Source organism: Trichosurus vulpecula, chromosome 5 (genome assembly GCF_011100635.1).
Source record: "Trichosurus vulpecula isolate mTriVul1 chromosome 5, mTriVul1.pri, whole genome shotgun sequence".
NCBI classification, from domain to species: Eukaryota; Metazoa; Chordata; class Mammalia; order Diprotodontia; family Phalangeridae; genus Trichosurus; species Trichosurus vulpecula.
The window spans coordinates 73,116,654-73,137,642 of record NC_050577.1 but is presented as its reverse complement, the minus strand read 5'-3'; the positions used below and the strand labels follow the sequence as shown (position 1 = coordinate 73,137,642).

At 38.7% G+C, this 20,989-nt stretch overlaps 1 protein-coding gene across 9 annotated transcripts in view; it reads left to right on the top strand.

The window, feature by feature from the left end:
* PARD3 (par-3 family cell polarity regulator) overlaps positions 1-19,837 on the top strand; it is a 721,872-nt gene extending 702,035 nt beyond the window's left edge. For all 9 annotated transcript variants that reach the window (XM_036761384.1, XM_036761385.1, XM_036761380.1 and 6 more), the window contains 2 exons: positions 7,810-7,937; positions 17,704-19,837. In XM_036761384.1, coding sequence (XP_036617279.1) covers positions 7,810-7,937; positions 17,704-18,097 — 522 coding nt within the window. In that variant the 3' untranslated portion in view covers positions 18,098-19,837. The remainder of the gene's footprint in view (positions 1-7,809; positions 7,938-17,703) is intronic.
* Positions 19,838-20,989: the final 1,152 nt, after the last annotated feature.

Below are 20,989 nucleotides of genomic sequence, written 5' to 3'. Positions count from 1 at the left end.
TTAAGCTTGATAAGGAAAATCTTCCTAACAATTAGAACTAGAGTAGGTCTCCTATAAAGGTGGTAGTTTCTCCCACTTTGGAGGTCTTCGAGCAAAGGCCAAATGGTCTTTTGCTGGGAATGCTATAGGGAAGAGTTTTCCTTAAGTGTGAGTAAGATAAATGACCTCTGAGGGTTAGACCAACTCTGAGATTCTCTGATCCTTCAAGTAGAAGGTCATGCCTTGTATTCACAAAACATTACACTAATAGTAAATGCTCCTTTAAAATCACCTTGAAGATGGCTATTTTTATAATATGTAGGTTAGAGAAGTAGAGCCCCGAAAAGGCAAAGGTGTGTGAGCAATCATCAAAGTTGGAGGACTGATTACCCATGCATAATTTAATCTCCAGTTTGGTTTTCTTATGAGATTTTTTTTAATGGGGTAGAGATGTTTGGCATAATTTCTGTATAATCTGCTGCTTATTCCCAATATGGGAGATGGGAAAAATGTTTGAGAAAATCTTGAACTCTTGTAGACTTGGGAATTCAACTACTGAAGGTTATGGGCCAAATTGTTGTATATCAAAATGCCATAGCAACTTTAGACAGACAGCTTGGCCTGTATTATCATTTTCTGTAATGAGTGACCAGGGAATTGTTTGGATGACAAGCTGATTACCTTAGGAATGGAATAATTTCCTAAATTGTGGGTCAGAACAGTGACCTTTTCTTTTTTCTTTTCTTTTTTTTCTTTTTCATTTTCAAACAATTGAGATCTTGCAAAGTACTTCCCATTCTACTGAGCATGTAAATGAGTTCAAAGTGACTGTAATTCCATTTAATGTATTAATTTTAATTCTGATGCTCATTGGTGCCTTAATAAGAGCTGCTCAGTTGATAACTGCAGCTTGGTGTGTGGCTTTTGTTGGCTATCTGCTTTACAAAATGAGCCCTGAATATCTTGGAATGATTGTTTCCCTTATGTATTCTGACCTTGAAAGATCACTGTGCTTGGAAAGGATAAAGCCATGATCTCACCCATTGGAAGGATTTATAATCATTTTAGCGTTAAGGAACCGTAAACTTCTCTTTGAGCTGTGGTGTACAACTTAGAACATATTAGCTTGGAACTGTAGAGCTTATAAGAAGTGCCCATATGCAAAATGCATCCAGATGTAGCACATAGAAATGAACCTGAAAAACTATGTAAGCTGATTACTTTACATGAGTAGTAGAATGCTACAGAAAATTCATCAAAGTGCCCTTTTCAATTCACCTCATCTCAAAATGTTCTCTGTAAAGTCTAGGGGTAAAGAATCACCTGGGTCAGGGGTTTTGTTTAAAATCTTGCTTGGGCCCTGGGGGAATTGTTTTGTAGCACAAAAGGTCCTGAGGTAGACAAAGAGCCCAGAACACTTCCTTAGCTCCATGATTTGAAGTGAACCCAGATTTTAGTAAAGAAAGCTAAAAAGTTCTTTAACTCCCCACTCATGCCCTACCGGGCCAGGCACAGCATAAATGAAATGATCGGTGGCATAAATCTTTAAGATTAAGATGCAAAAACCGAAGGTAGGGTTAACATCTAGAATTCTATGGATGGGCCATTGTGTTGCTTTTAAAAGAATTAAATTGCAGGCTGCCAACATAAGTACAGTATGCTGTTAAAACTTTGTAGATACCTGAGTGGTACCCACAAGGAGACTTGCTGGCTGAGAGGATTGATAAATGGGATAATGGAGCCTTTAATAGCTAGACGGCTAAATCCGTTCAATCCCAGGTTGCTTGTGACTAAAGGTAGTTCAGTACTTCAAAAAGAAAATTGATACTCAGCAGTGAGAATGCCCTCTTCTGCCAAGCCTTCTTCCCAGTTGTCTGTCTTTACAGATGATGATGATGGTGATGATAGCAGCTGCAATAATACGTTCTACCATTTACTCTTTTTTTCTTTCTCGGACTTTGAACACTTCACTTTCCTCTTATGATGCCTCATCTGCATAAAGTAGAATGCCCATCAATAGTAAAGGATTCCCTTGTACTACTTGTACTTTTACTTGTATTTCTACACAAATGTTCAACAAATGAAGATCTTTCTTTTAAAAATGGAGTTACCTATGAAATAAAAAATACTTTTCTCAAAATGATGCCAACTAGGCAGCATTAGTATTATTAGCCCCATTTTTATAGGTGAGAAGACAGAGGCTTAGAGAATATAAGTGCTTTGCCCAAGGTCACACAGAGTAAATGCCAGAGTTCAGACTACCAAAAGACAACTCACTAGGAGGTTCCTCCAGTCTTTTAAAAAGTACACTTCCTTCCTTCTTAGATAAGAAGGATGTATTTACTGGCCAGGACCAAGTCTCTGATAACAGAGATGGATAGATATAGATGGGACATAGCAGAAGTAGATAAGAAATAGTGGGGTTCCTGCCCAGCAACATTAGGACATGGGAGCAAAAGGCAGTTTTCCATCCCCTGTTGACCCAAATTATTTTGCAGATTGTTCACATTCACTTTCAATGAGCCTCATGTTTTGAAATGTTAAAACATTAAATGTGAGTGCTAGTCAGGAAAAGTAGATGATAACAAATACTGTTTTGAGACAAAAACAGGCTTTTATAAAAATTTGATGAAGGTTATTTGTATGCTCTGCAGATTTTTTCAACCATTACTAACATCATTAGCAGCAATTAAGCTTTTCAACCTTCGAGGCCCACAAGAGTTCAATCGATATTTTCTCTAGCGTCTGATAAGTTGCAGAGAGGGTTGGGGAGAAGGGATGGAGTGCCAAAAAGTGAACTTTGTCACCATCCTGATTAAAATCTAAGACTGTTCTAATTTATCAAATATTGAATAAATACCATTAGCTGGACTTTAAAATGTAAAATGTTTTGATGGCAACTTCATATGCATCATAGAAGAGGACATCTAAGTTGCTAAAACAGGCTCTCAAAACCTCAGAGAGCCTGTGGTTGCCCTGTTGCTATTAACAGTGATAACAACAATGATATTTTTTTCATCTACTTGGAAATGCACAATTCTCTTCACTTTACTTTCAGCATACTACACATCCTCCATAGAGCGAAATATGTAAAAAAGACCAGAGCCTTTCATCACGTGCATTTTGAGTTGCCTACTGGCAATTACCTTTTACAGGAAAATTGCTATATATTCTCCTTTCCATAGCAATGTAAAGACAGAGAGTGAGAGGGACATTTTGGGACTACTGAATATTTTATATGGTTGTAATTTCTGATACATACAGTAATGAATTTCATCTCATACATGTCAAGCATACTTTTATATAAAACAGAAAAGGTCACAAAGTCTTACCTAGTTCTAATTAGTGCTGAAACTTAGTACTCGGTGTGTTTATTTTTGTTCTTTTGGTCTATTAACTGACTGCACATTTGCTATAACCTTTGTGTGAAATCTGAAATCCAGACTGGAAAATGCAAGCTAATTTATTTTGGTAAAATGAGAATGATTTCATTTAATTGAAAAAATGTTTAATTAAGGAATTTATTTAGCAAAACACTATATGCAATGTGATGCCATTTAAATTTTATGTGACACCAGTAATTGATACCAAAAGTGTGGAGCTTCTCACTTCCCAAATTTAAATTCTCCTATCTTTAAAAGAAGACAAAAACCCAACTCCTTGCATCTCAATTTAAAACCCTCTATAGTTTTCATATGTGGTTTGAGAAACAAACAGGGAAAAGATTCAAGTGCCATGGCCCAGAAGGGCCACGTATTGTGTAATGTATGAGCATATATTTATTTCCATCATACGGCCTCCTTTGTTAACACAGCCTCGGCTGCTTTTTTGATCTAAAAGGTCAGTGCTTGTCACATATCTCCTTCCAAACAAGGCCAGAGTTCTTTGTTAAAATAGAGCTGTCACCATGTCTATTTGGTGGCCTTACAGGATTATTACAATTAGGCCCAAACTTGTGGATCTTTATGCAGATGTTAGGTCGGGTTACTGACGCAATTGTTTTTGTGGTTGTTATTTCAGTCTCAAACATCCACTTCTTTCAAGATTTGCAAATCATCTTTTTGCCCTTATTACTTTCTGTTACCTTTAAAACACATCTTGTGTTTCTGGAGTCACAATTGCGACTTTTTGTGCTTTGCTTTGGAGATGGAGACTAAAGTGCTCCACAGCTATGATTAGCAATTTACATTTTTATGAGGTCCTCATTGAAATTGTGAATTAGTGAAGTATAACCCTTCAGTTACCTTGTGTACAGGTAGAATAGAAAACATGCCAGCTCATACCTATTTACATATTGTTGTGAATGAGACTTGCATATCATTTCCATGCATACCTAGTAACCCGTGACATTTTTATCTAAACTGCAGGGACAAAATAGACGCATTTTTGAAGAACCTACTACAGACACTATCACACAAATCTGGCATCCCCTTCAAGTCAGAAACTATGCAAAATCGCAGTAATGGAGCTGATGTTTCTATTTTGTAGTAGGAGGCCTCATTTTATAAAAGCTTCACTCTCTCATTTTAAAGTTTCAGAACCTATTTCGTGATACAATCCATGATTGCAAGATTGTAAAGACTGTAAGATAAAAATGGCCATGGTTGGAAGAGTTTGGGGAGAGTGGTGTCAGAAAATAAATACTGTAAGAAACAAAAGACTCTCAATTTTTTTCCCCATCTGTCAGAAGTGAGTTTTCAGGCCTCTGGGAAAAACAACTTTAAAAATACACCTGAAATTCCTTCACAGTCTTGCATTTTCTTTTCACTTCTCCAGCAAGCAATGTCACAGAGCAGCATGAGCTTAAAGGGCTGGTTACTAAAGCCTGCTATGGAATGGCAGATCTTTCAAGACTGCTTGACACATGTATGTAGCTATACTGAGTGAAAAGAAGAAAGGAGATGTGATTCTTTTTTTTTTTAATGGAGGAAAAAATCCTTTAGCATTTTCTTGCTTGGTCTTCTACTGCTTTCCTATGTCTTATTGCTCACCATGCCAAGGGGGAAAAAAACCCTGAAAATCTAACCCCAAAAGCCAGCCCAGCACATTATTCTTGAAGGCTGCTAGCATCAAGGGTGTAAGAAGAAAATGTCTTTCTCTCCGAATGTGTTTGTATAAGCTGGACTCATCGGGTTCAGTGTTTTTCTTGCTGAAGCCTCCACCAACATGTTATGTGAACTTTGTTGTGGGGCTGATCTCTTAACACACATTTGTTCCAGGGAGTTTGGTTATAAACATTCACTAGCGGAGACTGGGGGATAGTAAAGCCTAATCTCTTTGTGGTGGTGTTTTTATACTGGGATGTTTTTTAATATGCTCACTACTTATACCCATATGCTTTAAAGTTTGCCTTGAACATTGCTGTATTGTTGCATCGCACCAACAATCAGAGCGTGCCAACTTTATTCATCCACACCCTAAGCTTAGAGGAAAGCTCTCTTTGTTGTAGAAGAAGCCTGCGTGCCCACTTCTACTAGGTCTTAATGCTTAAAGGAAACATCTCTGTGCCCTTGGGCAGGGTATTCCCCATCCCTGGGGTGCCCACCTGCTTCACCACCGCCCCATAGAATCCCTAGCTTCCTTCTAGCATCACCTTCTCTATGGTGTTACCCAGGATTACCCTGCTGTTCTTTATGCAGGACATGCCACCTTCCATCCCCATGTCTGCAGTGCTGTCCTTCTTCACCTCTACCTTAGAAAAGTCCTAGTTTCCTTCAAGACTCAGGGCAAATACCACCTACTGCCAAAAGCCTTTCCTGGTCCCTCAGCTGCTAGTGTGTTCCCTCCAACATTACCTTCCACACACTCCATGTGTGTCTTGTGTGCACACATCCATATATACATATTTACAGATATTTGTATGAGCACATATTTTCTATAGGCATACATTAATATTAATCAATTAATATATTGATATTAAGTCATTTATATTAAGAGTTGAATGATGAATTAATGATAATAGGGAAATTAATTAATAGTTCATATCATTGACTACATTTACGTGTGTACGTATGTACATGTGTGTGTATATATGTCGTCTCCTCCATTAGAGTATAAACTTCTTGAGGGTAGGGACTGTTTTTGCTTTTTATTTGTATCCTCAGAGTTTAGTGCAGTACTTGGCCTTAGCAAGTGCTTCATAAATGCTTGCTCATTAATTAGTATGCACTAATGAGACCACAGGTACAGAATAATAAGATAGTGTATATACTTATATATTTTTTCTCCTGATACAGTGTAATCTCTTTGAGGGCAGAGACTGGTTCACATAGCTAGCACAGAACCTCACACACAGAGAGTTCCCATTCATGTCATTGCCTTTCAGTTCTGAAGATCTTGGCTTCTTGGACATTTGTCAGGCACAGTGTACCCCCTTGCACATTTTTGCATAATAAAAATAGCTGGGTAGCACAGGCCAGAGGGAAATTAATTAACAGTTCATGTCACTGACAATATGATGAACAATTGCTTAATGCTTCATTAAACAAAAGCCACAGCCCTCTGCTCCAAGCAGAGCTGCTTTTGTTTCTAACAACCAGATCTGGAAAGCAGCCGGACAACTTGTAAGTGGAAAGTTGAAATGTTCAGTGGTTTTGCTGCAATGAAACATAAGGGCCTGTACTTTCTTCCATATGTACTCTGAGTCAGATTTTGTTGAACACCATGTCCGATGGCCCAAAGCTTTTAGATTTTGTTGTTCAGTTGTTTCAGTCCTGTCAGGCTCTTCATGACCCCACATGGGATTTTTTTGGCAAAGATACTAGAGTGGTTTGCCATTTTCTTCTCCAGCTCATTTTGCAGATAAGGAAATGGAGGCAGACTTGCCCAGTGTCACACAAGTAATAAGTGTCTGAGGCCAGATTTGAACTCAGGGAGATGAGTCTTCCTGACTCCCAAGTCCAGAACTCTATCCACTGCACCACCTAGCTTCCCTGAACTTTTACATAGATTGATTAAAAATAACTTAACTTCAAAATAATTTGCGATGCTTTGATCAACCAAGCCAAAATACTACATAGCCTAACAACTAGAAATTTAAACAACATAATTATATTATGGATCAGGATGAAATTTATACACCTATGTATGTATGTATGTAGTGGGATACCAGCCATTTCCTAAAAGAGGAATGTAGAACCACAAAAAAGGAGTGGCCCAGACACCTAGGTTCATTTTGTTGCAAGATAATGATTTGTAGGGAGACACATGATATGTCAGTATAAGCACAAGACAGGCACATTACAGTTTATCTGGTATGGCTATTGAGAAAGATGTAATCGCCATTTAAAAATATAATGTACGTAGCCAATTCTCAGTTCTGCATGTGTGGATTTTTTCTACTTTGTAAATTGTGGTAGATTTTTCCTAGGTCAGTGTCCACCTTGTTGTCTAATCTTTTGAGTCTACCACCCTCTACTTGTTAGTTGAATTATGTTGTTTTATTTTGGGGAAATTTCTGGCTTAAATTATTAGTTGATGTTTACCCAGCAATACAACCTAGTTTTGGTATTATTATATGCAAAGCAGAACCAGATTAGCAAATCTGTATATATCCCACCCTGAAAAAAAATGTTTTAAAGACTCACGATGCATTCCAAAGCCAAGAAATGTGCAGTTTGTTTATTATATAGTATTAAGGGATTGTACCATTGTACCATTGTACCCTTTCTTTTCAAGGATTTTTATGAAATAATGTCGAAGGAAAATAATGGTGTAAATAATTTGTAAATACTTTAGAATGAATCTACAAGGATGCCCCAAGGTATCTGAACTCATTATGCTCTCTAAGTCATTGTTTTCCCATGTTTTTCTTACATTTTTCTCTTTTAGCCAAACACTAAAGTTTACACACAGAGTGGAAGACATTCGGTTTCTGTGGAAGTGCAGATGCAGAGGCAGAGGCAGGAAGAGAGAGAGAGCTTCCAGCAAGCCCAGCGCCAATACAGCTCATTACCGAGGTATGATGACTCTTTTATGATGCTCCAAATCTCCCAGACTTAGAGAAAACTCCTGGGTGGCTCTCATGTCAAATAGCAGGAGGAAAGACCTCAAAATCAGCAATCACTTCTCCAGATAACCAAGGGGTAGTCATTGGGGAATTGGGAACAAAAAGGGTTTCGAGTTGGTATGTCTATCCATAGCACTTTAGATCACTGATATACCACTTGGTGAGAAGTTAGTTGGTGGTCTTCCATACATTGGCAGGCTTCGGTTCAATTCAAGCCAATTTCTCTAAGCATTATATTCAATGCTGAGATTGCAGAAACTTAAACAATACAGTCATTGTTTTCAAGGACCTTCCATATTACTGACTACACCATGTATGCAGATAAGTAAGGACAAGATGTATATGCAATCAAAAACAAAACAATTTCAGGATGGGGGTCCTAACAATGAGATGAATCAGAAAAGGTCTCTTGTAAAAAGTGTTACTTGATCTGAGTCATAAAAATGGAGTTTCAAGAGGAAGAGGTAAGAAGGGAGAATGTTCTAGAAATGCGGGATAGCCTCTGAAAAGAAATGGAGGAGAGAGGTGGTCTCTTATGCACAGGAAATAGGAAGTAGCCCAGTTTAGATGGAACACTGGGTATTTTTTTTAACATTGAGTCTTTAAGAGGGGAATAAAGTACAATCAGTCTTGAAAAATATTTTGACATGCATTATTTTCAATTTTAGAGCTGCTTAAGGGAAGTATTTATAAACCGTGTCATATTACTTGTCCCCAAATCTTTTTCCCCACCCCTCTTGTTAGTTGATATGGAGGTCATAGAAATGGGGTAACACCAACCTGATTTCTTGACAGATTCTCAGGGAGCTTTCTTCTATGAAACTCTTCTTGAAATGGATAGGGTTAGGGAATTGAAAGACCTGCCAAAGGGAGCAGTAAAACCATGTGGCATCTAGTTCATTCCGTGGATTATTCCCTATCAATCAAAGCATTTCTTACCATCAGATTTAATAGCCCACTGTCCTTCCCTCTCCTCTCCTCCTTTATCTCACTGCCCCAATTTGCCTTTTTTTCTTTGTCCAGGGTATACCAGTCACTCAGTCAATAAATATTTATTAAGTGCCTACTATGTGCCAGTTGCTGTGCTAAGTTCTGAGGATACCAAAAGAGGCAAAAGACAGTTTCTGCCCTTAAGAAGCTCACAATCTAATGGAGGAGGCATTAAACAAAAAAATATGTACAAACACACTATATACAGAATGACGAGGGGAAAATTATGAAAGAATTAAGAGGGGTTGGGAAAAGCTTCTTATAGAAAATGGCATTTTAGTGGAGCCTTAAAGGAAGCCAATAGGCAGAGATGTGAAGAGAGAGCATTCCAAGAGGAGGAACAGGCAGAAAAAATGTCAAGAGTTGCAAGTTGGAGCATCTTGTTGAAGTAACAGCCAGGAGGCCAGTGTCAGTGGATCAAAGAGTACATGGTGGAGAGTAAAGTGTAAGAAGACTGGAAAAGTAGGAGGGGACTAGGTTATGAAGGGCTTTTGATTCTAGGAGCAATAGGGAGCCACTGGAGTTTATTGAGTAGGGGAGTGATGTGGTCAGACCTATACTTTAGGAGAGGAGGATTGATTGGCATGAGGAGAGACTTGAAGCATGCAGACCTGCCAAGAGTCTATTTTAATAGTACAGGTATAAGATTATGAGGGCATGGACCAGGGTGGTGCCAGCTTCAGAGGAAAGAAGGGGGCATGACTGAGAGATATGGAGATAGGAGGAGTCAGGACAATGCCTAGGTTGCACGCCTGAGGGACTAGGAGGATGGTATTGCCCTCACCAATAATTGTGAAGTTAGGAAGTGGGGGAGGGTTTAATAAGCTCCATTTTGGACACGTTGAGTTTAAGAAGTCTACTGGACATCTAGTTTGAGATGTCTGGGCGGCAGTTGGAGATGCGAGATTGAAGGTCAGCAGAGAGGTTAGGGCAGGATAGGTAGTTTTGAGCATTTGTTGTTGTTTGGTCATTGTCATGGCTAACTCTTAGTGACCTCGTATGTGGTTCTCTTGGCTTTGCCATTTCCTTCTCCAGCTCATTATACAGATGAGAAAACTGAGACAAACAAAGTTAAGCTACTTGCCTGGAATCACACAGCTGGTGAGTGTCTGTGGCCAGACTCGAACTGGGGTCTTCCTGACCCTAGGCCCAGCACTCTATCCACTGTGCCACCTAGCTGCCCCAAGGTAGACACTGATGGTAATAATGTCTCAAAATCTGTGATTTCATCACTGTGGGTATTCATTTCATTAATGTAGATAGTAACCCCTTCTTCATATGTTATTGAGGCAAAAACATTTCCTGGTGTACAACTTTCTGGTGATGAGCCTCTCTGAACTCTGCTGGTCCTCAGAGGACAGCTGTTGGGCCTGTTCACTAAACCTTTTCTGCTCATTATCACCTGCCAGTGATTGCTCTCCCTATCCATAGCCTTAAAGCACACAGGGGAAATGCCAAATCATAATGAGGCATTGAAGGAGGATTTTGGTGGAGCTATTATTACCATGCAAGTGTTATCATCTTTCCTCTTTAAGAAATGGGACAAGTGACATTGGGAAGGGGTTAGGGGAGAGTGTCTTTTTTTAACAGTCACATAGTTGGTCAATTGTGGAAATGGAACTAGAACTGGGGTCTCCTGAACCCTGCTTCTGTGCTGGTATAACATGCTGCTCATTCCCTTGACTTCAAGTTTCTAATTTTCCAAGAGAAGGGATATTAAAGAAGGAGCTGGTGAGGTTCATCCTGATGAAGAGGAAACTTGGGGAGGGGACATGATCACTGCCTTTTCATGTTTGAGGGGTTCTTACGTGGAAGAGGGCTTGGTCTTGCTCTTCTTGAATCCAAAGGACACACCTGGGGGAACATGGGGAAATAGTCCTTTCTCTAGGTTCAGAGGATTTTTTTTCTTTTGAAAAGAAAAGAAGAATTGATTTATTTCTCTTCCCACTTTAGTTCCTAAAATTGTTTGCAAATGATTCCCCAAATGAAGGATTCTGTGATAGGTCAGTGCCCATGCTAGAAAATGTTAGAGAGAAAGTTTCCACTTAAAAGTTACATGTCCAAAGGAGATTTCTATAAAGATGTTCTTTGTAGTCAACCAAGGTTTCAAGAGGACTGGAGCCCAGGGATATACTGCAAATCTCTATCCAGTACATTTAATAGTGGGGGGTGGGGAAGAAGGAGGAAGGGGAACAGCATCAGCTCCAAGCTTCTCACCTTCTACGAAAGCAAGGTCTTACCCCTGTTAAGGATCCACCCTTAGTTTTACTTCCATTCCCAGAGGTTCTATGGTAGTCATGTTTGGTGGGGAAGCAAATGTATCATCTATTTCCTTCATTGCCAGAACTCCACTTTGGGTACTTTGAGGTCTGTAATTGGATGAGGGGGAGAAGGAGGTCCACATGCAGCAGAAGGGTGGCCTGTGAAACATGACCAGAGCCAGCTAGATCGATTGGGCAATGCTAGATTATGTTCCTGCACTCACTAGTCAGAATCTTGTAAACCCAAGGGTTTGAATGGATTGAGGATTATGTCCCCCAAGGCATGGTCTCTGGAGGAAACAGCAGCAGAACTAGTGGCAAGAAAACAGCTGGGCTACATGACTAGAAGGTAATTGCCTGGCTTCAGAATAGGTCCTAATGCAAAAGGGAGAAAAAAGAGAAGAGGAGATCATCTTACTGGGGGAAAAAACCAACTTTGTAATGACTAGGAACATCTAAAATTAGGATGGTAGTGGGCTACCCATCACTGGAAATCTTAAAAGAGACACTAGATGACCACTTGTGAGGGATCTTATAACAGAAATTCCTGTTTAAGTACTAGTTTGATTATGTAAATCTCTGAGCTGTCTTCTCACTTTCATTCTGAGAAACAAATATGCTAGGCAAAGAGATGGCATATTCATGGCCACTTCCCCTGCTCTCCAGAACTGTGAAGTCTGTATTCTAAGGGAGATGTGGTAGGTATCAAGCCGGCTAGATTAACACACCTTTTACCAAAACTCATTAGAGAATTCCTCTGTTGCGTTGTAAGAGCTGTTGCCTTTAATATATGTTATTTTGTGGTTAGAGGGATGGCAAGGGAAAAAGAGTAAAGGGAGGAGAGGAGAATGGATTGAAGAGGGGGGTCGCTCTAGAGAAAGGAGGAGAAGCAATGAAAAACAATGGGAAAGTCTTGGAGATCATACGATGGAAACAACAATCCACAATGGAAGGAAAACAGGGCAGAGAAGAGAGATGGAGAATGCCATGAATTTTATTAATTAAATTTTATTAATAATACCTAGCATCCAATAATGCTTTAAGGCTTGCAAAGTGCTTTACATAAATTATCTCATTTGATCCTTACAACCATCCTGTAAGGTAGATGCTGTTAATATTCTTATTTTACAGTCAAGGCTGAGAGAGGTTAATTGATACTAGTAGTATCACTTAGTGTTAATTATACTAGAGGTATGAGCCTTGGCCAGGCTTATGTTACTAGTAAAGGTCAGAAAAAGCCTTCAGACTCAGGTGTTCCTGATCACAAGTACAACACTTTATCTATTTTGCAATCTGGTCACTTCTACAACAGTAGTATCATCTAGCCAACACCCCCCAAAAAGAGCTTCTGTCTTAGTCCTTAGTTTTTTAGTAGAGCAACAGCTCTTGATGTTCCACAAATGCATGCTTTAGTCCTGTGAAAAGTTCCACTTGTTGAAAAGGACCTATTAGATCATAAGTTCCTAGTGGGCAGGGACTATCTTTTACCTCTTTCTGTATCCCCAGTATTCGACATGGCACCAGATGCATGATAGGTACTTGATAAATGTTTATTGAATCGTATTGCCCCCCCCAAGCAATAATTGGATGTTTCTGTGTTGAGATTTACAGAGTACAGAGTAATTTTCACGTGCTTAATATTTTTTTGAAATGTTTTATGTTTTTTTATTTGATATTTTTTAGTTTTCAGCATTGGTTTCCACAAGATTTTGAGTTACAAATGTTCTCCCCATTTCTACCCACCCCCCTTGATATTTTTTAGTAACCTGCTAAAATGCTACTGAAATCTACAACTTCAGCTCCAATTCTTCTATGCCCAAATCCAGGGTTCTTTCTCCCATGGTACCATGCTACCTCACAAAGCTGTCATTCTTGGATTGGTTGTGGTGCCATTACTGTTAAGGATTTGGATTCTTTGTCAATATCATATCTTTGCCTGAAAATTAGAGATTCTGAGTTTCTTGGCATTTGAAGTAGAAAAAACAAAAAGGCCCAAATTAGTTATCTTAACCCTAAATAGGATCCTTTTCAACTGGGGACTTGATGGGCTGAAAAATTGTCTAGATGATGTCCATACTTTCATTTGCTTGGAAATATTGTTCTTCATGGTGTCTAAGTTGCATCAATATTAATATTAAAGTTTATTTACAATTTGATCTCTTATGAAGCAGTTCACTGAAAGGTAGTACTGTATATAGAAAGCTGAAGCTAAAGAAACCAAGCAGATGAATATGAAAGCAACTAGGGGAAAAAATATAAAGGCAGACCATGTCCAATTTTCTGCCATGTGATTTTCTTCAAAGACACAGGATCTTTAATTTTCGGATGTTGACAATTAGCAGAGTTTTGTCTAAACAAGTTGGTTTGGTATTTGAAACCAAAAAGATTTCACCAAAGTGAAAAGCAAGTCCAGGTCATTACCAAGTTGAACATAAAATAAAACAAATGGCTGGGTCTTTTTATCCAACTTCTCCTGTGCTAACATTAGATAAGGTGGTTTGAATTATAGACTTATATGGGAATGAGGGTGGTTTGCAAATTCTAGCAGTAATTAAGAAAATCTTTAGCTGGATTACAGTTACATCTTAAAATGTCAAATAAGAAACATTAGCCAGCTGGCAATTGATTCAGGATATGCATAAGATCTAGGAGGGAAGGGAATCCAAGTAGACCCCCATTCCCTAATTAGTGAGAATCCCTTTATTCCCAATTCTCAAATTAATCTCACTACCTTTTGCATTTCTTTTCCTGAAAAGGAGCTCCCTTCCCCCAACCTCAAGAAGTAGAAACCTTTTCAATCATGTCTCTTGACCTTAAGATTTTCTTAAAATTTCTTTCTCTTAACTCCTCCTTTGTTATTTCTTCCCTGTCCCTTATCCCCTTACTTCCTTTGCCTTCCTTGTCTCTCTCCTTAGTTTTTCCATCTGTCCTTGGTTCCATTTCTTTTACTCTCCTAGTCCCTTCTTCCTTCTCTTTGGATTCGTAGCCTATTTTTTGCCTTTTCCCTTGGGCTTGTGCGTAGGCCAAATTTTTATGCTTTTATATTTAGTCGTATTTTATATATTTACATAATATATTTGTATGTTATATTTAGTCATAATAAAAGTCTTGGTTTCTCAGCCCTGGGACATTATGTCTTCCCTCTTTCTTCATTTTACCCCTCAACTTGAACTATACTGTTTTCTTTATCTTGGGAGACCCTAAAGGTTAAGATTTTTTTTTCCTCATGGCAATAGTAACAATACTTATTTATCACATACCTGCTGTGTAGAAAGCCCTGTGCTGGAGGAGTTAAAAAGGCATGTCCCCTGCCCTCACATGCTCAGTCGGCAAAAGCTGTGCGGAAGAAAATTGAATAAAAAGATATTTGAAAGATTATTCTTGCCAAAGGAGAATGTTTATTCCAATGAATGGGTTGAGAAACTCCTCTTGGGCTTATTTCCAACAGATAAACAAAGTATTGTTCATAAAGAGAAACAAAGACAAATCAAGCCCTTTATACATGGTTGGCACCTACTTGTTGTTTATTTTATTGAACTGAATCTTCCATTGTCAGATTCTCTATATTTTGTTTGACTTACCTGGAGTATGTTGGATTTCTAAGGAGTGATCCTTAGGGGCTGGTTATTTTCTCTTAGTCATTATGCCTATAATTCCACTGGCTATCACCTGATAGTGGTATTTCTAACTGAGCTGATGTATTTTTCCCCTTAGTCATACTAAGTGAGATAATAAACATTTGCCACACATTTCTACCTTTGAATATGCCTTTATTCAAATATATAAACAAATAAGATATCATTTATGTAGTTAAAAAACTGTATCAGAGATGAACAAATATAGAGAACAAATACTGAGAAGCAAGATCTTAAAAAATGAATCCCCATTCGCAATGTGATGCCCTGATAATTCCAAATGCCATCAACCTCTACTTCGCTGACTTCTGGCTTCTTGGTCATCCATGTGTGAAGTCTTCTGACTTTTAAAATCCCAGCTTGGACAGCTATATTTCTCTTCCTTTATTAATTGAGTTGTCAGTCCAGGAATCCATCCTTCACCTGTTCAAACATTCCTTTGACTCTAGTAATTTCTCTATCTCTAGTCCCACTTAAGAAGAATTTAGAATTTATTTTCTTCATCGATCAGAACAAAAAGACCCCAAAGAACATCCAACCCATACTTTTTCTTCCCATGACCTCACCTTCTGATGTAACTAGGGTTTAAATCCTCCCAATGTTCTAAAGCAAAGGTTGGCAGACTACAACTTTATTTAAAAATGTAAAACCATTCTTGGTTCGAAGGCTATACAAAAACAGGCTGAGGGCAAGTTGTCAACTTTTGCTCTAGAGTCCTTTCCTTCCTTTTATTATTAATAATTATGTTAAATAACTGCTTTAATGAAATAGACACTTCTAATAGTTTGATAACTTCTACTGCAAACCTCAGACTAGCCCATTTGCATCCTTATCCCCCCCACCCAAAAAAAATCATTTTAAAACATTTTTAGCACCTGGGACAGAAGTTTTAAGCACAGTGATCTCCTCTCATTTAGATAGTAATGAATTATGTCATCTCTGTATATTAATTCGTGTGAAAACCCTTCAAACCAAAACAATTCTATCTACTGCTCAGAAGGGCACTGCTTATAAATGGTCTTTGAAGTCACATCATCCTCATCATTGCCACCATAATGAATAAGCCATTGGCGAGCTCCTCCAAGTACAGAACACTGTACAAGGCTGTCTTCTGGGTATGACTTCAAATTCAGCTCAAGTTGCAGGATTTCCTTATAGCTAAAGCTTCAGGCTTCGTGGGGAGAGTGTATCTTGGTAGCCAGAGATGAAAAGAACCATCAGCTCTGCAACCTATTTTTGATTGCTCCGAATTTGATAACCAACCTATCAGAAGAGCCCACGGTTGCTAATGTAACATCAGTACCAAGATCAGTGTTTTAATTAAAGTTTGATGATTAATGTTAATTCACTGATTTCATGCAGGCACTTTCTGTTGTTTGTGTCTTTGGGCAGATTAATTTATGACTTTTTAAGTGAAAATAATCAGTGCTTTCGGCAAATATGCTATTCCATCATATTTAAGGATTCTACCTAGATGAGTAGTATAAATGGTCCAGCTTCCATTAAAGCAGGACCAGGGAGAGATAATGAAGAATATTCAATTAATCACTGTCATATCAGAGGATGATGCTGAAATTTATGTGGGTTTTTCCTGGCTGAAAACATACCCAACTACGTTTCATACTTTACTGAAAATGTTTCTAAGCCTATTTCATCTTGGGCCATATTGATGGCAGTTCTGAATGTACAAAAGATGGAATTGCTCCTTTCAATGGCTGAAAAAGTGGCTCCATGGACCTCTTTAAGTTACCTCTCTCTTTACTCCCCCCAAAAGTCCAGGATATGAAAATCCAACCATGTTGTATGTATCCACTGATGGTGAGAGGCTGAGCAATATATACTGTAGCTAAATTTTTTTCTTATTGATGAATGAAGCAATATATTTTGTTTTATTGCCTAATTCTCTTCTCGTCTGTTCTATTTTAAAGGCAAAAATTAGTGAATGTCTTCCTTTCTGGCACAAAATTGTTTTACTTTATCATCACCGATCTTATTGTAAATCCATAAAAGCATCTAGAGATTTGATAGTAAATTAAAGATGTTTCCAAACAATAATGTTTCCTTGAGATGGTCTACCATTTTATTGCAGAATGAGATAAGAATTTGAAATTTCTCTCTGATTCTGATCTACTTTCCTCTCCCGAGGTTACAGCAAGTGAATTAAGTAGGTTATCCTGGCCTTTGGTGAAGGTACAGTGGGCAAGAAAATAGTGCTTAGTCTACAGAACTTCCTCATTCTGAAATCAGAAGAAGCACATCCTCTGAAGAGTGTCAGCTGCTGACATATACAACTCTACAGCCAGTGCTTGAAGGGTCTGCCTGTTGCATTTTTAATCCTAAACGAGTCTAGACAAATCTTTCATAACTGAACTCATACTGTAATCCATTACATGTGCTCCAAGTTAGCTCGTGTCTCTGGCATTGTGGTGGCAGCTGGGTAAAATATTTGTTTTGCTTGTTTAGAATTGAATTGTAGCCTCCTAAAGCTGGCAATTATTGCCCTAGCACAGGCTGCCAAAATCCGAATATTTCCCTACAGCATCTCGCCAGTGCCTCGAGATTGCAGGCCCCGTTGTTACCCAAAGTAGAGCAGCCAACGTAGCCACCCAGAGTGAGAGAGGGAGAGACATATTGAAGGACCAGTTGCTGAAGCAGAATCATCACCTGGCTTGTGGGAAGTTGTGAGAAGATTGCACGTGTTAAGGGAAAAGATGGTTCTAGTTTCTCTAAAGTGTCTTGCAGATGAAGTGGAGAGAGTGACAAAAAGTTGAGGTTGAAATGTACCTTTTTCCTTCCCTCCCAGAAACCAATCTGTGCTTTGATTTTTCAGGCAAAGCAGAAAGAATGCCAGCTCTGTGTCTCAAGATTCCTGGGAACAGAACTACTCTCCTGGAGAAGGCTTCCAGAGTGCAAAGGAGAATCCCAGATACTCCAGCTACCAGGGCTCAAGAAATGGCTACATGGGAGGGCATGGCTTTAATGCCAGGGTGATGTTGGAAACCCAGGAACTTCTTCGCCAGGAACAGAGGCGGAAAGAACAGCAGCTGAAAAAAAAGCCACCTTCTGATGGACCTAACAACTATGACTCATACAAGAAAGTCCAGGATCCCAATTATGGCCCTCCCAAAGGTCCTTTCCGGCAAGATGTTCCCCCCTCCCCATCTCAGGTAGCAAGGTTAAACAGATTGCAAACCCCAGAAAAAGGAAGACCATTTTATTCTTGAGTGGGTGAGGTGACATATACCTCCATGCAATGCAATAAAGGACATTTTCCTATGAAGACTTGTATTTTGGAAAGTTTTTAAAAAACTTGATGGTACTATGGAATATCTCTGTTGTCTGAATCAGTGCCTTTAGCGATATGGGCAAAGGAGTGGTGGGCCTTAATGTCTTTGCCACTATGTCTCAAGTGTTATTTTCATGGAAGGATTTTCCCTCGCCAATCGACAATCGTCCCGTTAAGTACGCTAAGTATCTCCCCTGGGTATTGGCCATCTTTGCCCAGTCCATTAGCTGTCAATGACTCATTATTAGGGTTTGCAGCAGTGTGTTCTGCTCTGCAGTGGATTTTTAATACAACAGCCTATCCAGCCTTGCAGAATAAAATGAACCTGGAATTGGGGACGGTATTTCTCCTTCTTTCTTTCTTTTAACTCCTCTTGGGTGAGAGGTGAGTTCAAAAGAGCAAGATCCACCAGGAATCACAGCTTTAAGATATTTCCAAGTGGGATCACTTATGGTACTTTCTGATCAATATTTAAGTATTGAAATATGGTTTTCCCTTCTTTATCTAATATCCTTTTCAAAGATGAATCTCCTTTATTCTAATATAAAACCACACTGTGACACTTTTCAGTTATCCTAAGGCTCCTTTTACATTTACTTTTTATCAACTAGAATCTTATCAAGAAGGGAAGCATCAAAGACCATATATATTTATAAATACAACTTCCCAATCAAATCCACAGCAACAGTTTGCTTTTTCACTGTCATTTATTATAGGGAAGGGGGTGGAGGGAGATGGGATTGTTGGAGGAGGGGTAGACACATCTGCCTCCAAATACGTTTTGTCATGTGAAAATGGTATCAGGGAAAAAAGGAGAAAGAATTCTCTTAGAACAAGTCCAGAGTCCAATACATGATGATACTTTAATTAGTTTTTGTTTTGACAGGTCTGGGAGGGAGGGCGAAGAGCAGGACAAAGAGAAATCAGATAGTCACTTTGGAGATCTAAAAGCTAATATGTTTTCTACCTTTTTTTCCTGAAGTCTTGTTATAACTGACATTTGATCTGTACTTCCATATTTAAAAAAATCTATATTGTGATACCACACTAAAAATTTTTTTACACATATGAAGAAAATAAAGGATATGTGGAAGGAAATTGTTACATATCCTACCAAATGCACATCAGTGTCCAAAAAAAAATGACAAAAACAACATGATTGCTCTTAACTGCATCATTTTTCACATGCACAATGAGAAGGAGACTCTGGTGCAACAGCTGTTTTTATATTTGTGGGTCTGATCTTCATGTATGTAAAACAGAGTTGGGTTGCTAAAGTGCCTGCAAATCCTGATATAGAGGAAGGGAAAGCCTGAGGTTAAAGCTCAGCATATCATGTACAAAAAATAAGAATAAAAGGGGGGGGATTAAAAAAAAAGCAGAATCATGTATTGTGGAATCTAAAATATGCCTATTTTTTTTTACTGGCACATTTTATTTTTGTGGCGTTTTTTTTTTTCCAAACCTATGTGAAACTATGTGAAGCCAGCTTTGTGTACCTGTGTCTTTTATGCCTAATTGTTAATGGTTCTGTTTGTTAATGATGTGCAACAGTGTTTAAAAGGTGTCACTAATGTAAGCACGGTGACAGCGGCTCTTTCACACAGCCATTGTACTGCTGTGGGAAATGGCGTTCCCTGTACATATGAGACTTATAATAAAAGGCTTATTTCTGTTCCTTGGTAGTACCTCTTTACACTGTTTTATGTACATATCTTTATATATATATATATTATACACGTATATGTACCACACATACATATGTGAAGTACATGTTTTTATTTAGTATTGTACAGAGCTGAAAATCTCCATGTGTCACTCATGGAAAGACAAGGTCATTTGCCCATTTGAGCTCCACTGAAGATACAGTCACAACAGTAGAGAGAAAGAAATGTTAGTGAAACCCTGGGATTCTTTGGGAGATCTAGAACTCAATGAAGAAGCCTGAAGAATTTTTTTTCCCAAAAAGGATCCTCCATAGTTTTTTCCCCTTAAAATGATTGAACAGAAAACTAATATTATATGGTGTTTCCAACTCCCTTTTTCATTCCTCTCCTCCAGTCGATAGTATGAACCTAAAGAAAAACCCTAATTCTAAGCCAGGCTCTGATGCCCACCCACCCATTGAAAGTGAAGGCAATGGCATTTCTCAGACAGGCATGGCATGGTGACTCATTAATATTTGTGCAGTGCTTTGAAGATGAAAAGGGCAGCTTAAATTCCTAGTCATATTATGATGAGCTGTCTCCTGTGTACACATGGAGGAATATAGGGTCCCCACCCAATGGGAGAGCTCTGCACAAACCTCCAGTACAAGTCCTTGTAATCCTGTGCTCAACATCAGTTGGTTGCCATAGCAGTGGGCATCCAGTCACAAATTCCGGATTCTATCACTGCAGCATTAGTAGGAAGTGTGGCATGTCAAGTAAATATCAACTGTTTGACTTTCACATACTTGGCATAGTTAGAAAAAGAGCTCATAGGAAAGCTGGATAGATTTGCCCATTCATCTTAATTTTTTAAAATTTGCTTATCTCAACTGTCACTGATGAGCAAAGAGAGAGGTGATTTTGAAGATGAGAGACCTCCATCAGACAGGATTTCTTAAAATAAAACTGACTTCGAACTGTCTTGCCCTGAGAAGTGAAGAGGTAAAGAATATAGACTAGAACAGAGGTGCCACCATGTTCTCTGAAACCATCTTTCCTGCAATTTTTTTTTTTGCCTGTAAGAGCATCTCCGGAGTGATCTCTGGATGGCTTATATAGAGATGGGTATGATGCAGATATTGACAAGACCTACACTGCTCCGCTGATGGCTTCTCCAAAGA